Source organism: Polyodon spathula, chromosome 3, assembly GCF_017654505.1.
Source record: "Polyodon spathula isolate WHYD16114869_AA chromosome 3, ASM1765450v1, whole genome shotgun sequence".
Taxonomy (NCBI): domain Eukaryota; kingdom Metazoa; phylum Chordata; class Actinopteri; order Acipenseriformes; family Polyodontidae; genus Polyodon; species Polyodon spathula.
The window spans coordinates 30,521,685-30,538,945 of NC_054536.1; the positions used below are offsets into that span (position 1 = coordinate 30,521,685).

General features: G+C 37.6%; 1 protein-coding gene across 11 annotated transcripts; it reads right to left on the minus strand.

Annotated features, from left to right (window-relative positions):
• Positions 1–584: 584 nt before the first annotated feature.
• On the minus strand, positions 585–17,251 carry LOC121312964. 11 transcript variants are annotated; one of them, XM_041244991.1, is made up of 14 exons: positions 15,532–17,146; positions 14,809–14,877; positions 13,219–13,243; positions 11,189–11,251; positions 10,488–10,627; positions 8,091–8,213; positions 7,373–7,430; positions 6,782–6,841; positions 5,108–5,450; positions 3,214–3,271; positions 2,947–2,997; positions 2,310–2,414; positions 1,957–2,035; positions 585–1,345 (listed from the first exon to the last, which is right to left on the minus strand). In XM_041244991.1, exons 1-14 carry the CDS (start codon positions 15,544–15,546, stop codon positions 1,278–1,280), a joined length of 1,257 nt encoding a protein of 418 aa, XP_041100925.1. In that variant the 5' UTR covers positions 15,547–17,146; the 3' UTR covers positions 585–1,277. The 11 variants fall into 11 exon arrangements, 9 of the variants coding, with proteins under 9 accessions (XP_041100925.1, XP_041100923.1, XP_041100920.1 ...); XM_041244989.1 differs by lacking the exon at positions 585–1,345 and adding an exon at positions 17,153–17,251 and having other exon boundaries at positions 1,352–2,035; positions 15,532–15,567; XM_041244986.1 differs by lacking the exon at positions 585–1,345 and adding an exon at positions 17,153–17,251 and having other exon boundaries at positions 1,352–2,035; positions 15,532–15,603.
• Positions 17,252–17,261: the final 10 nt, after the last annotated feature.

The window sequence follows — 17,261 nt, forward strand, 5'->3', positions numbered from 1 at the left end:
TTTTTTTTTTTTTTTTTTTTTTATTTTGACCACATTTTTTTTTAAACTTTTAAGATGGCTTCCCATGTACCTTCATGGACCACTCAGAACTACATTTCCCCATCATCCTCCTGCTCACTGGTAAATCCATCTCAGTTACATATGTGAGCAGGAGGACGAAGGGAAATGTAGTTTCTGAGAGGTCCATGCAGGTGCATGAAGCCATCTAGGAGAAAGGGAATGCAATTTAAGTGTAAAAAAGTGGACAAAATGAAAAAAAAAATCAAAACAATACACACACCTTACGTAAACAGTTGTAGCAACATATGGGAACATGTAACACAATAAAATAAAAAAAGGTCCTTAAATACCCTTTAAGATATTAGAATAAACTAGGATGGGCTGTTTTCTTTTTTCTGTTGGCTAGTGGAGAAAATGCATTTAAAAGCCAAATTGAGGCAAACCTGCTATTATGTAATTGCAGCTATAATTCTCTTGTAATCCTAACTTGTTGCATCCTATTTCATATTGTATTTTAGTAGTATTATTTGCACTTACAGTAAACTATACTGTATTTAAATATTAACCTTGCATTGTAACCCTGTACTGTCCTGTAAAACCTGCAAGTCACCTTGAATAATAATAATAACAACAATATTAATATTAAAGTAATATTAATAAAGTGTTGTCAGTCCGATACAATAAGCTACTGCTGCTGGGAGCTTAAGGGGGCCCTAAGCCCTAAATCTTTTTTCTGCCTCCCTATTTATTTGGCCACTGATTATCAACAGCAATTGACAACAGCCGACTCTTCAAACAGATATCATTACTATAGAGCAATGAAACCCCATTCTAAATTGGCTGTAAACTGAACATTTTGTGGGGGTGCCACAGCCCCTATGGGTCTGTATATACAGACAATGGAAAAGTACTTTAACAAACTTAAAAACAAAAGAACAAAATAATAATCTTGGCTATACATTTTTTTTTTTGCAGTTACACCTGATCTAACCTAATATCAAGTACTACCTCGAGCACAAATGCATACCTTTTTTGTTACCATACAAAACAAATAGCCTAGCTGGTCAATTGATTAAGAATGGAATAATACTATTGTACAGCGGATTTAAAATGATTTAAAAAAGATGCATTCCTATTAAAAAAAAAAAAAAAAAAAAAAAGAATTAGGGGGAAAAAAAATACTTCTGCCAAATGAATGTCCTGATATTCATTTCGTCATTGCCTTTACTTGGTCTATGTGAATTGTAGAGGCCGTTCCTCTTTCTGATTCTACCCAATCAGAACAGGGACTTCCCTAACCTGTTTCTGGAGGCAGGTGAGAATTCATCAGGATATCTGGACGGACCTTTATAAATGAAAACCACCAGGAAGAGAGAAATATTAAGTGAATGGATATGGCAATCCACCAGTCCAATCCCATAAACATAAACAAAAAAAACATTGAACTGTGCAAAACGTCTGTGTTTTCGTCATGGAATCTGTAATTAAGATGTAACAGGCTGTGTCCATGTTCACAGGCTAAACTGTACTACGAGACCAACCGCAGTTGTTAAACTGAACCTATTCTGGTACTTTTCAGGTCTAATCTTATGATGATTACAGCACAGCTCTCGAGTCCAGCTTGTTCACTGGTCAATACATCACCTGTTGCAAAACACAGACCACCTTGGACTGCACAAACTATGCATCAAGCAAAAGGCTTGCTTACGTTTCCTGAAGCTGAGGATAAGAACCGATTGTTCCACATATTACTATGAAGGCTATGTTGGTTATTCGGCTATCTGTACTCATAACAAACACAGCACTTAACTTAGAGTAATGTAGTATCCTCTTTGTAAGACTGCTCAGCTGGCAGTGCATTTGGACAGGGATCACTCTGGTACTTAAAGCAATTCCTAGCTGTGGCTGGCATTTTATTCTCACTAGTGATCAAGTTGCTCAAACCTATACAATTACCTCTTAGATAGCAATCTCCCCCAGACATTCTCATCAGAGGATATTCCTGAGTATCAGAGGGCTGTTCATTGCTTTTAGGCTAAAAAACAAATTAGGATTTTCAAAACAAAATAATTTAGAACAGTGACATAAACAATACATAATTTCTGAACATTGACAAGGCTAGAACCACTCTACTCAATAGTTTGATTGGCTATCTCAAGATCTCTCATGTTATTTCAAACTCATTCTATCATGTTACAGGGATTTCTCTGGTTTAAGTAGACAACAGCCAGTTCTGACAGCACTACTTTCTCTGGTCTACTTTTCAAACAAGGTGTTTGTAACACAGGTTCCATCTGCAATTAACTCACTGCTGCAACATCTCTCAGTCGATACTCCATCAGTATGTCAGTCAGCTTCTGTGTGATCTTCAGAACCATCTGTGCATCGCCCTCAGTTTCTATATGGAAGTTTTCCTGAAGAAAAAGAACCATTTAAAACATACACTGTAGTCTTCAGGTTGGGTGCCCGATAAGGCCAGACAGAGTCTAGCAAGGTTGGGCCTGGTCTCGAGGGTTCAGGTGCTTGGTAGCATTTGTTGCTTAGGTTCAGTGGGTAAAGAGAGGTGTTTAACTTGAGAATGGGAACAATTCTCCCAAATCACAAATTGAATTGGTTGTTTCAGCTTGGATCAAAAACTAGGGGTAAAAGTGCTATTCTGCAATTTTTCACAGATTATTTTTTTAGGAGACATACAAAGATCAATATATTAAAACATGGGATGTTGGTTATTTTTAAATAAATGAATAATGATTTATAGGTAATTAAACTACTGACATTAGTAGATGAACTGCATTAGAGTATTTTACGATAATGTATTTATTTTTTTAAATACATTAACATATCAAACCCAATTAAGGCTATACTTCTGTTGCCTAATGTGTCCAGCACTTTAAAACACCTTCCTGCACGTTAAACATGCAACCCTGTGCGATGAACCACATTTACCAGGCATTCAAGAACTGCAGAACTTGCCAGGCCACTCCAGACGCCTTCATCCTGAGAAACATAAGAAGTAAATTGTCCATATGAACAAAAAATGCTCAATCACAAGATATGTTGTAAAACTAAAATAAATTATTAAAAGCTTCTGTTAATGTCTTCACATTAAGTATTTCTAAAAACAATAAAATAATAATAATTGTCCCTGATAGGCATTCTTCTTATTCTCTGATAGGAGATATAGCTTTTAAAATACAAGTCTCTGTAATTTACCTCCATTGGAGCCATGCGATCCATTCCTTGTCTTCTGGTGAGGTGCATTTCAAACTCACTATTGAAAATAAACAACAGTTACAACAAGAGGCTTACAGGCTGGATGTTGAGGCCGTTATTACAAACACTAAGGCTCTCATGACCGGAATTATTAACTTAAGGAAAGTGCAACACAGAATTTAGCTTTAAAACAGCTAAAAAAAGGTAGCATGTTGCTCTCAAACTCTGAAAGCCCAAGGAATGCTGCTCCTCAACTGAAGGAAACCATAAAGCTAACCTCTGCTGCAGATACTATACAAGGAATCTTGACACCAAGGACCTTGGAGAAAATCAGTTGAGAGACTGCATGCTATAGGGTGAGAGATACACCGTCGATTAGCACAGAGCTAAAAATCACCACAAGAAGCAGATTCTGAATTTTTACCTACATTGGTAAAATGTAGTCCAGTGCAAACTGTCCATTTCTTTTTATCCCAGATCATTCTCAGAAGACCTCCAATTTTATTTTTACAGGACATCGGGTCACTATTATTGGACATAACCAAAAGAAAATGTGATTACCTACATTAGGATGGTAGGATGCTACTCTGCAAATTTTGCTGCCATTCAATTGATCATGTACGAGCCAATACCATTAGATCATATTGCCATTAAAACACGAAGAGAACAAGAAAGCAAAAAAGATGGCAACAAGAAAATGGCAAAGCACAGCATTCTTTATGCTGAAAAACTTAGATCCAAGGTACTGCGCTCAAGACAGGGCTTTCCCGAAGGAAGTAAGATAAATTAATTGTGTATGTCATTATTTTTTAGTTTACTTATTTCCGCTCTACCTGCATTTAATAAAGCTATAATTAGCAATGTTAAACCATAACCGTTTCTTAATTAAATTACATTATCTGATGATGAAGAAACAAGCTGAAAGCTATTTCCTAGCTATACATTCCTTAAAAGAAATGAATCGCTTTACTGTGTAAAAGATGTAGTCACTACACTACACACTGGTTGTTTCCTAAGGGCATTCTGTCTGGCGACACACCTCTTGCTAAATTTGGCAAATAAGGCAGAATCAACAAAGAAACAAAAATGGGAAGATGCAATATTTATTAATTTACTTATTTTAAATATCAACATTATATTTCTGTTCAGACGCCATGTTTAATTCTTAATAAATTGATAAAAGTGGGAAAAACAGAATGGGTCTTTTTTTTTTTTTTTAAACTGAATTTGCTGCTTCCTAGAATGGAATATCAATAGCCCTATTTCAGTCCCATGAGAATCATACTTTTGGCCACATTTGTGGTTGAAGAATTAAAGATGAGGACAGCGCATAAGGACTGTGTTGTTGATCCCATTGGGAAGAATCAAATTGAATTGAAATCCAATTGAATAATTAGTTAAATAATTTATGAAAAGTAACTTAATGAACGTTGTAGATGACCTTGTGCGCACATGATGAGATTTTAAAGTAAACTTGCTATTTATAGAGAAGTACACTGAGATAACTTATATTTAATGGTAATAATTATCTTTTATGCATAGCACACACAATTATTTCTGACTTGGGTTTTCTGTTTTTTAATATTTCTGTGTTTAATAAACTGCTGCTTTTAATGGAACTTTGTGTCTGGCATGAGTGTGTATAGTAAATCCTTGATCTATCCAATCTTAAAATATTTTAATTGGAACTAATCAACTTAATATACTAATCAATTGTTCCTACACACTCATCCATGAATAGACTGCTGCATTTCAAATATTATTTTACTCTGCAAAGTCAGTGAAATTAGTTTTTGGTGACACTAATTTTATAAAAGCTGATTTAACATAAATGTGAATGAAACGCAACAGGTTGTTCTATTACACAATTCCACCAGCAAAGAACACCTTGTACCTTCTCATGTCAGAGCATCCATTTTCAAAGTCGCTTATTTCCAGCCTCATCCTCTCCCCTCTAAGGGAGCCGTCTTCAGGGTACCTTCCACTAGGAAATTCATCAGGATATCTTCTTCCAGGGTCATCTAGGTAGCTCATACTAGGAAAAGCCTCATTGTGCATCCCAGTGGGAATATCTTCACGAGCCATCCCAATCGGAAAATCATCACTGGGCATTTTAGTGTGAAAATCATTGGGAAAATCTCTGGGATGCATCCGACTGGGAAAATGGTCTGGGGGCAATCCACGTCGAAAGTCATCCTGGTGCCTTCCTGCTGGGCCATCATTAGGAAATCGCCCACCTTGAACGCAGGTCGAACAAACAGACATTAGATTACAGTACAAATCCAATTTATGTTACGTGACAAAAACCATAAACTGTACCACAGTCCGAGAACAAGACCCAGTACTCATGGCTATTAAAGTCAATGTTTAGAGGGAAAACCTTGATTTAAGCCAAGGTAAAACTAGAAGAAGTCATGTAGACAAACATTTCGGCTAGTTCCGTCTTCAGTGTACTAAGGTGTGCAGCCCATACTCAGTACTGTACTTGACTTGGTTTCTTATAGGGTTACTTTAGAATCCTGATCAGGGATTCAAACCAGATTTTTTTTCTTTTCCGGTTCAACTCCGAACCGAACTGTAATTTACAGCTCTGGTTCCAAAAGTTCCAAACGGCTGATTTTTTGTGACAAACATCTCTTCAAAGCATTACATATTTACCATAACCTACATATTTCTTATTGCATAGCTACTCTGTTTTAAACCAAATATATATATGGAGAAAAAAATCCAAGTAATTAATTAGGTACGAACACTCTATTATTAAGCACTAAGGGGAACACTGTTATCATCAGTATGCACATTTCACAGTAAGACTGAACAATTAAATCACAAATCGTTAAATGATTGAGAATACAACTAAATAAATGAATTATACAATAAACATTGCTGTTTTCTCAAGTGAATGGTAAAATGTCTTCATTCTTAATATCCAGGAATATAACTAGCAAACCTCTGATTATTAACAAAGCGCTTCACTTGCCATACACACTTTTACAGCTTGTTTTCTGTGTATATAACTTAATAAGTTAATAACAGTACCTGTTTATTTTGAGCGAATACAAGACTGATCACATAACGTGGATCCAGCATGTAGCTGACCGCAAGGTGGAAGCCTGAACTGAAGGCAATATAGTGCTATTTGATTCGCTGGCTGCTCTGAAAAAGCAAGCTAAATAATGTTTAATTTCATTAGCTGGCTGTGATGTAATGCTTTGTCGTTGACTGCTTAGGTGTAAGACCATGGGAAGAGCACTTTTTTTTCAAATAACTGTATGTTTGAAAACAATGGAAAGAAACAGAGAGAACAGGCTGAAAGGGAACGAACAAAAAAATGCTATTAACCTATAAACAAAACCCTGAATATCATTTTCGTTCCAGAGCGTAATAACTGAAAACTATTTGCGTTTTATTTTGTTTATCGTTCCTGTTCTGGTTCGTTTCAAATTCCTGATTCAGATTCTACGTTTTAAAGTTATGGATTGCTTTAAACCAAGCATTGCACACTGCCTCTTATTCAAGGAAAACTCTGGGAACATTATTTTGGGAAGCTACTGTAAAGCATAAAAACATTTACGCTGAGCTCTTGGGATATCCACCCGTGGGATCTTTGCTGCTGTCTTCCTTGCATCTATAAATACAAAAATTAAATAATAATAAAAAAAAGTTCAGAATTTTCATAATTAAAGCACAAAAACACAAGTATGCCAGTAATATGCAGGTACATAAGCCTGTATGGGTGTCAAGAATTATGGTCCACAAATTATCTAGTCCTTTGCCTGATTTGGAGTGTGGCATTGATAGCACCTACCAAAATTAGATTTCAGAGTTATTAACAACTGAATCTGAGTTCAATAAAGATCACCCTGATTACTTAGTGACGGGCCTATCAAATAGTTAGTGAATCTGGCCAAAAAAAAACTCCTTCCCTGCAGCCCAAATCATAATGTTTCTTGGTTTGATTAATTTAAAATACTTCCTCCCAATTTAACGTTGGTGACATCAGTGAAAAGGGTTTATCAAAAGTAAGTTTAATTACATTTTATTCAATTTGCCTGGGCAGGATTAGCTTGGATGTCTAACCTTGGTCAGGGCAGTAACACTTTTCCAATACTATATATTTTTTTTTACATATTCAGCTTGAAAAGCCTCAAAAACATACCTGGTTCAATGTTTGGTCTCTTTAAAGCTGGATCTTCTGTCAACTTCTCTATCACAACCTTAAAAACAAAAGAAAAAAGTTTGAATAGTTATTTTCATTAATTGAATGTGTTTGTAAACACAACAGTGGTCCCTTTGAATTAATACACTAATTAGCTATATAAAACCATCTACAATATGCTGTTTTTCCCCCATACAAGATGTGTTTTAACCTTTTCTGTGTCGCTTTTAGTCCTGGATTTATGTATGAATTGCACTGCATTCGTGCATTTCCACAAGTATAGAGTAACACGCAGACAAGCAGCTAAACCTTACTATGTAGAAAAAAAAATATGTAATTAATACCAATGAATTTATAACAAGATAATCTCTGCAAGAACCTTTTTTTTTGTATTATTCTGAGCATATAGCTGTCCCTTCCAACAAAATGTTAGCAATAATATTGAAATAGGCTGTCCATTACATATTTCCCCACCCCAGGACATCAAAATATCACATTCACATTTCTCAAACCTTTTCATATTCTACAGAAAAATACAGATTTAAGCGTTGTATGGCTTTACTCATTCATCTTTGCTTGATCCAAGATGGCCATGGCAATTATCTTTTAGACGCTCTCATGATTACAGTTAGGCAACACGACTGCACCCAACCGTTAGGTGACTTAAATCCCAGTGCCTTCGAGCAGTATCCAGACTTGTAGATGAACCTGTACTTACCTCTATTTCACCCCTTCCTTCCAAATGCTCAACAAGCTCTGCCTTATCTTTAATTGTCTTGTGCATTCTCGCATCCTTGACTTGCGTTTCATCAAACGGTACCATATCAGCATGCTTCTTTTTCTAAAAGGATAGAACAGTCACACCAACTGTTATACACAACACTCACTATGTAGCTTCTAACATTTGCAAACTTTAAGACTGCATCAAGTTTTCTGAACAAAAATCAATCCAAATATATGCCATGTTGCTATTTTATTCGTACATGGTGTAGAAACATGAATCCTCAAAAAGGAAGGGGGCGGTGAACTACATTAGATACTATCCGATCACTTGGGATGACTTAACATTTTTGTAAAAATCCTCTTTTTTTAAATCATTACTTTCCCGTTTGTTTTGTGGTATGTGATGGTAGCACTTTCACATTGTGGCCTTGGTCAAAGAAACAAAAAAGCTAGTTTATCAGCCAATCAGTGTCGTTTGTCAAAGCTTCCAAACTATTTCTATGTTCTGTCTTCTGTATTATAGTCATATGTTTTGGCCATAACTGTATTTAATTTATTTTTTAAGAACTGTTGTTTTAGTGTATTTTTTAAAAATGGCATCCAATAGTCAGTGCTGTAAGAGCTCTCTTTGCTTTATTGTATGTTGTTTTTTTCTTCTTTGATTTCCATAAAATATGACGAACATGTTTGTTCTGGGTTTTTTGTTTTCAGATCATATGATTTAATAAAAAAAATGAATTTTAGCTAACCAAATTACCTTTTCTTATTTATTTATACTCGTTAACACTGTTTTTCATTCAAAAGTCATTGCTGCAGAATTCTGCAGAACTCTTTTCTCGTTGCAGATTTCAGGAAATTTCACCGCAGATTTCCGTGAGGACTAAAAGAAAAACACAAAAGCTTCGGTTTTGTCATTTCAGGTTTGCAGTTTCGCCCGTGTTTAATATTCTGGGATTAGAGCCAGGAAAACATACTATGTTTTAAAAGGCTTACAAAACTCGAAAATGTTGCTAAATTTGTCATTCAACGTTGTTTTTAAAAAATCTACTTAGTCTGCTGCTTTTTTTTTTTTTTTTTTTTTTTTTTTTTTTTTGCAGCCAACACAGACCATTCGAAAGTCTGTTTCAATTTAAAGTTTCAATAGCGAATCGCGTTACAATGTACATTTTAAAGAGGTGACTCAGTAGGTAGGCTAAATGTTAAAATGTTTCAGCCTTGGTTTTTGGGTGATGTTCTTGATGAACTATCAATGATAACACATTTAGGCAACTTACATCATTAGAATACAATGTAAATAGAAAATGTGTGTGTGTGTTTTTTTAATAAAATGTCAGTTTCGTAACGCTCTGTGTATTTATTTATTTTTTGTCATTACTGCATTATTTTTTAAAATACTGTGAATTTTCCAGGCCCTTATGACTGCTGCCATAATGCTCTTTCCTATCAGCTGCCTTCTGACTTTCTATGCCCATAAATAAGACCAATTTGAAATCAGACTTATTTGTGGACCCTTTTAGGGCGGGTGCTGCTGGTCTAATGCTTCATTTTAATATCACAGACTTCATTTACAAATGAACCCCCCACCTACAATTTGCACATGCATATAATTAAGGCTTGGCCCATCTTAAAACGCATGGCTAATGAGTGTTGGAGCTTTGCGGTGCTAACAGGGCCTTAACTTGCCAAAAGCGTCAAGACACATGCGGGGCCATTTTAAGGAAAGTGTAAACTCGGCACCGTGGCCTTAATGCCATTGCAAACGCTTGATACATTGCCCTGCAAGTTAGGCCTGTGTATAAAAGCGTAAGGCATTTCTGGGGGAGGTACCTGCATCAGTATCCCCCTAATTCCCCCCACCCCCAACCCAGAAAAACAGAGCTCTTTTTCAACTGCCATTTCAGAAACTGTTTTGTAATTTCTGCCAAAGTGGTAAATCGGTGCAAGGCCAAACACGTTGTGATGCCTATTTCCAATTTCTATAAACTGTAATTTCTGACAGAAAGATTTTTGCCTTTGGCTACATGTGATGAAATCTTTGTTCAATTTGTTCCAGCACTAGTTATTAATAGCAAAAATAAACCATCACAAAAAAAACGAATGTGTTTGTTCTGGCATTGGTTACAGTAGTTCTTGTATGGTCTCATTGATTAAATACTGCAATCCAGTAGCAGCAGCTCTCACACGCTTTTCAGGAAGCCTGTATATTTCAGTATTATTGCAGTGTTATTGGCGTCTCCTACTTTAATCTCAGCTGTGCTCTGGTAACATACATGTGGGCATAGAACTATGCACACGACACATGCATGCGCTGTTGTGTTTAATATGTAAACGGGAGCACGTTATACACCGAAAACTACAGTACATATTATTGTCATTTAAAATTTTTACCAACCATGTAATTGTAGCGATGTTTCCAGCCAGTGATATGAGTAACAAAGCCTAGCTGCTTTGCCTTGACTTCACACAGCTTGCACAAGTAATGTGGAGGCAGCTCATCATTGGGGCTACGGAACTCTACCACATACTGCAGACCTGCAGACCGTTAAAAACAGGCATGTCAGCGACAATCATCCCCTGCCACTACTGTAAATTCTAAATTATTCCCACCTGTAACATGTATAACCTAAATCTATGTAAATCTGGCCTGTTGTTTCTTTTGATACACTCCATACCTTGCACTAAAGAATATTCCTAGCAAAATTCACCACAATAAGTGTGACATACAGACAGCCACTATATACCCCCATATTCTGATATTATAAGATGTTTTATTAGAATCTGACAAGAGATTCCTAGATCAGGGATGTAAAGAAGACCCACTGCAAAGCAGCTTGATCCATTCTTGGTTTTACAAGGAGTTCAATAAGACACAATTGAGCTTGTTACCTGGCTAGCAGCTTGTAGTAAAACCTGGAATGGATGAAACTTCTAAGCAACAGGAGTCTTAGATAACTGAAAAAACCGTAAGACTGCCTCAATGCCTATGGAAAAGTTTGATTTAATGTCAGGATGTCGCACTGTTTTTGTTAACTGAATCCCCCCACCCCCTCCTTAATCAGCATCTTTAATCTTCAGCTTAACAGTGCCACTTACCAATCACAGGCTCATTAAGTTTGGTATTTTTAAGGTACTGCTCCAGAGACCTCCATTTTTTAGCTGAAAATAAAGAGACAAACTCAGAAAGCAAAAAAAAAATAGCTTTCTGCTATCACACAGCCAACAGCAAACTGTGGGGATATACAGTGGCAGCAGTGTCTCACCCAATTGCCAAACCTGGAATAAAATTACAGGCAGGCTAAATCCGTACTTACCACTAACTTCAACAGTAAATCTGACCTGCTTAAAAACATCATGATCCAATGGCTTTCCACAGTGTTCCGGACCTTGGTTCAATCAGGTAATTTTGTGAAAGTTATTAAGTTATCAAGTTATTGTACCAGATGGCACAGCAATGACTTTATGGGCACTCATTGGTATGAATGGTCATAAAAACAAAAAAGAGGGGTCTCCCGAGTGGTGCATCCAGCAAAGGCACTCCATGTGGATGTGCCCTATAGGCTGGGGATCGCAGGCTCGAGTCCAGGCTATGTCACAGCTGACCGTGACCAGGAGTTCCTAGGGGGCCGAGCGCTGCCCCAGTAGGGAGGGCCAAGGTCGGCAGGGGAATCCACAGCTCACTGCGCATTAGCAACCCCTGTGGCCGAGAGGGCACCTGTGGTTTTGCAGTGGAGCCTCCAGATCTGTGTTGTCCTCCGGCACTATAGGTCTGATGGCCTCGCTGTGGATCCGCAGGGCGAAAAAAGATGAATTGGCAGGAGAGCGATTCAGAGAACGCGTGCTCCAGCGGGGGGGCGGGGGGGGGTTGTGAGTCAAGGATACAGACATTAATTGGGCACACTAAACTGGGGAGAAAACAGGGGTAAAAAATTGGAGATAAAATACTATTGAAGCGGCCAGACAAATTATGGCTGCAGCTTCATTTACATGATTACGTAATCACATGGGGGCTAGGTGGTGCATTGGGCCAATTCACTAGCCCATAAAGCCTTCCACCTCAGGAGGACTGGGTTAGAATTATACCCCATTCACATAGGACCGTCTGGAGCTAACAATCCAGTCCCAGGACCAGTTGTGATCGCTTGGAGACCTGTGTGAATGTTCCTCAAACAACCTCAGCTCGCTTAAAACGATCCCACCCGATAGTGCAAAATCAGGGGGTCTCAGCTCATCTGGTCAATCAAGCCTGCCGCTGATCGTTCCCTCCCACCCCCCTGTGAATGCTAATCCGTCTGGGGGCGGATCAATTGGAAAGCTTGACATTTCACTGTGGATGGGAAACACTGTTGCATTTAAATAAATTGACTGAGCATCCACTTTCTCTTCTATTGGAAAGCTCGCCATCTTCTGAATTGTCTCGTTCCGCACAACTTTTACGGTCTGCTTATGTATGAAATTAATAAAGTCTCGAAAGGAAAATTGTAACAAATGTCATAAACATCATAAAAAACTTGAAGAGCTTCTGAGTGTCTGTTGTTCACCATTATGTAAACACATGCCAGGATATACTGTGGATAAACATCAGCTGGGCATTCGATGGGAGCTAAGCTCGTTTGAAATTCGTGAGAAATGGTAAATGATCTTGGACCGGCAATGGAGAGAAAACGAGTTTGGCTTGTTTTCCCGAGCTCTCCTGTCTGAATCCTCCTCGACCTGAGCTTGGATCATTTTCTGAAACGATCCAATCCTGGGTCATTTGCCATAGCTCCAGTGTGAATGGGGCCTTAAGCTGAAAGGAGTTTTCTGGTGTCAACCAGCACACAATTTGACCCAACTGGCACGCTTTGCATGGGAGAGGTCCAGGGTTGAAGGAGAGACAGGGGGTGCTTAGTTCAGGACATAGGTGTGTTTGCTTGCTTTCAGAACTATCAGGGGAAATTCTAAGTCTGCTGTGGCAGTGTCTGACAGTGTGACAATTGCCCAGCTCAAAATGTACAAACAATTATGATGAGAATGTCTAAGTTAAGCAATGGGAGTATTTGGAACCCCATGCACTTATAGGCCATAATCTGGAATACATTTTGTAATCAGCATATTTACTACTACACATTTTTTGATGTACTTACCATTCTTAGCAATCGCTTCCACTCTCTGCAAAAGGACGTTGTCCGGAAAAAATAAGCAAAATAACTAAATTAGTGAGAGTCACTGAATCAGAAACCATATAGAGTATCACTATGCAAGAAATACTCATGATACAGCCTGCACAGAGCCTCGGTGATGGCACATCATTGTCTAACAAACATGACAAGTTCTGTTGCCATACATCTTCAATTAAACATTTTTTTTTGCAAATTGACCGCCGACTTCGATTGTGACTTCTCAAAGTTGGATTGACCCCATCCTCTTACCAGTTAGCACAAGCTGATCAATCCAAAGTATTCTTTGTTTATTCAGGGTGTCCCAACTGAGAACAGGTTCTCATTAAAAGGTTTCTCATGAGTTACTAAATCAGGTTAAGCGTCATCCAAAGGAAGGCACGCCTTCAACACCGTGTCCCCCTAGCACAGTGGCTTAGAGGAAAGTGTGTCCTCCACAGAGCCCCCAACACCACTTCACGCAGCTCTTTATTTTACACAGAGGACCCCCATCCAAGTTCTGGCCTGGCCCAACCTTGTTCAGCTTCTGAGAGTTGATAAGATCAAGCTCTGAGCTGGTATGGCTGCTGGTGACAGTTCTACTGCTATCCAGCCAGACCAACATCCTGCTGAGCTGAGAACTCCAGAGCCAGTTCCGTGCCCTGGTTCAAGCCAGGCCTGAGGGGAAGCCAGGCCACAGAGGGCAGGCCATGGCAGCCAGTGTTCTATGCAAGGACATTTCCACACGAGCGACCCAACAAAGGACATCTGCTACAAGGTGGTATTTATTTGCAAGACAATTACAAGCTGCTGTCTTGTTTCATCTTCTTGGGAGTGACTTGCCAGGCCACAGACAAGCTCAACAGAACTGGACGATGTATGAGGAAGGTTATCAAACACACGTACTGAGAACCGCGCCTCACAAAAAAAAACGCTAAGTGTTGAAAATATACAGAGCTGATGTTGATAAGCATTACATTTGTTGTGCTGCTGTTTATAATGCTTCTTCCAAAGATGTATTGTAATGGCTGTACTGTGGTTTGATCTTCCTGGAACCCTTTCTCCCTCACACTGGCTTACTGGCACTCATTTAGAAATGAGTACTTTCCCAGTATTACCAGAATGTGGGCAGTAACTGTATCTTTTCAGTATAAAATATTCCCCGGTATTTCTCAATCCGTACCAAGGAGGCACAACTGTTTTCCCACAGCAGAATTTGGGGGGGGGAGCAGCAGGTTGCTGTAAAATACTAGTCCAGTGTAAAAGCATTTTTACTGTGTTTTTACAACAATACATTTAAATGAAAAGTATCTTTAGTACATCCCCCTTTAAAATAAGAAAAATACAGATGAGTTTTGACTTGCTTCTAAACAAATAAGAAAAATACAGATGAGTTTTGACTTGCTTCTAAACAAATAAGAAAAATGCAGATGAGTTTTGACTTGCTTCTAAACAACTCTTGGTAAAAATGTAATAAAAGTGACCTGTATAACTAAGGTAATAACCAATTGTTCTTCAGTAGCTGTTTCGGTTAACGTTCACGTAATACAAGCGCTCTGGCATTCCTTACACACTTACCGCTCTGTGTTTAGCTCCCTTCAAATGGGACTTTAATTGCATATAGTTGTTACATTTCAACTGGCAAGCCTGAAAAAATAGAAATAAATAAATAAATAAAAAGATGCCATTGAAAAGTGTTTTGCACTATTTTGGGATCTTGCAGTTTTACCCTTCAATTACTGTATGGTACAGCAATGCAATCAACCAAAGTTTCAAGTGTAGATTCCTCATGGTATGATTGCATTACATCCATTTCACTTTTTCAAATGATTTTTAGACTGTGAATTTTAAAGAAGTATCTCAAAGTTGTAACATATAGTACACTGCAAACAGATTCTCATTTGCCTGCAGCTTCCATTTTGTGCCCCGAATTGGTTAAAAAGGAAAGTAAAAAGATCTAGTTTTGTATAAGTGCACCTGATCACAAGGTCTTTCACGGTAGCCAGGAGCCCTGATTTTGTATTTGTGCACCAGATCTCCAGGTCTTTCACAGTAGCCAGGAGCCCTGACTTACATTCAATTTACCTGTCAGTTGTAGGGTTCATACAACATTTGTGTCCATTATTTACCTTTGGAGTCGATTGTTAATACACATATTTTTGTTAACAATTTTATTTTCATCCACAAAAAGCAAACTGCAGGTTGGAGTAAAGACACGGCCAACTGTATGATAATGTGTATGGCACATACTAACATAGAAGAACCGAAAGCATTTGAATATTCTATTAGAGTTGTACTCACCTTGCAATAATACATCTTTTAGTGGATGGGCTTGTTCTATAGAATAGCAGACAAAAATCACAATAACCAGCCCTTGAAATAAACATAAAAATAAAGGTTTTATTGCTGTAGATTGTCATGCATCGATCCAGCCACCACACAATGAATTCACTTCACATGCAGCAGATATTGGAATCCTATCAGTAATGCACAATGCAAAGAAAGATGCTATTTAGAACTGCCCTACTTTGCTATTCAGCGCCCAAGGCAGTAAGTTATAGTATGTTGGTTTTGCCCTCTCAAGGGTACATAACTTTTAAAACTATGCACATGGGCTATTCCACACCTGAAGCTAATCAGCCTCCTAATATGCTTGTACTGACTTTGTGGGAATGAGGCCTTTTACAGTGTTCTTACAATATCTAATGATGTACCACTAGACCTTTTTTATTATGTTATATGACACAAGTTTTTTTTTTTTTTTTTTATGCACAATGGTTCAAATGGAGTAGCGCCACATTTTTTTTATGTGGTAGAATCTCCTTTGGAATGGATTATATGCATTCATTCATGCAGTAAAATTGACCCACATTGGTTCTGGGGGTTAGCCTTTTTTTGTACTAGAAAAGATGCTTCTGTCTTTTTTGTAATTTCAAGTTATTTGCAACATTGGTCACTACTGTAACACATTCCCAGTAACATATTTTTTATAAGTATGATCCATGATGACTACCATTTCAAAAGGGCTGGTGATCAGGGATGGGCATGAAATAATTTTACTATTTACAAAATACATATTTTAAAATATAAATAGGCCCAATATATTTATTTGAAATATAATTCAGAGATGTATTTTTTTAAGAATGGAAAACTTTTTTGTAAATTACTTTTTTACTTAAATGATGTTTTATACCAATTTGACTTCTGTCTGAATAACAAAGGGGTATGGTTCAGTGAACTCAAACAGAAAATTCTGCCAGATGTTTGCTCTTTAAGCTTTAATAAGTCATTTAAACAGCAAAAGTGAGAAATACAGAAATTATGAATTTATTTATTAATGTGTATTACCTTTCAGTTCAGGACGGTAGTACCCACTAGTGGATGCAAAATAATTTAACACTTTTGAATTTTCAGCTGCGCCCGAGGAGGTATATTGCATACAATAAGTTAACTGTTATGAAACAAATGAAACAAAACGTTGGTGTATACCACAACCAGTTAATGGTTTCAACTATTTATAAAACAAAATACTATTTAAAATGTACGGTATTGTACAGTACACAATCTTCCTGGATGAAAAAATCCACACATTTCTGACCTGTTTGTCTTGCATCATAAATCCACTGACGATGAAGCACACAGACTGTGGACCACAGTGTGGTTACAGATCTATCGCCATTTCTTGGCAGGTGACTTTCGGGGTTTGGCGTAAAGCTTTGTGAACCATCTTTTTGTATTTCTTTCCCAGGTCATTTTTACTTGAAAGCCTTTCATTCCACAAGCCGTAAACAGGTTATAATTGTTGCAACAAACAAAACAACTGGCTATAAAAAATAGATTAAATTGATTCTCAATCATATAAATATGTACAATCGTTCAATTTTTGTTTAACAGTGTTATTATTGCTGCTATTTGTCCTCACCTTTAAATGTATCCCCGCTTGTTTGAGTAAATGTGTACTATCGACTGATTTTCAGTTACCGCATGTCCCTGTTTAATTCTTATTTACCTCCGATCAGCATCCCGGAAGT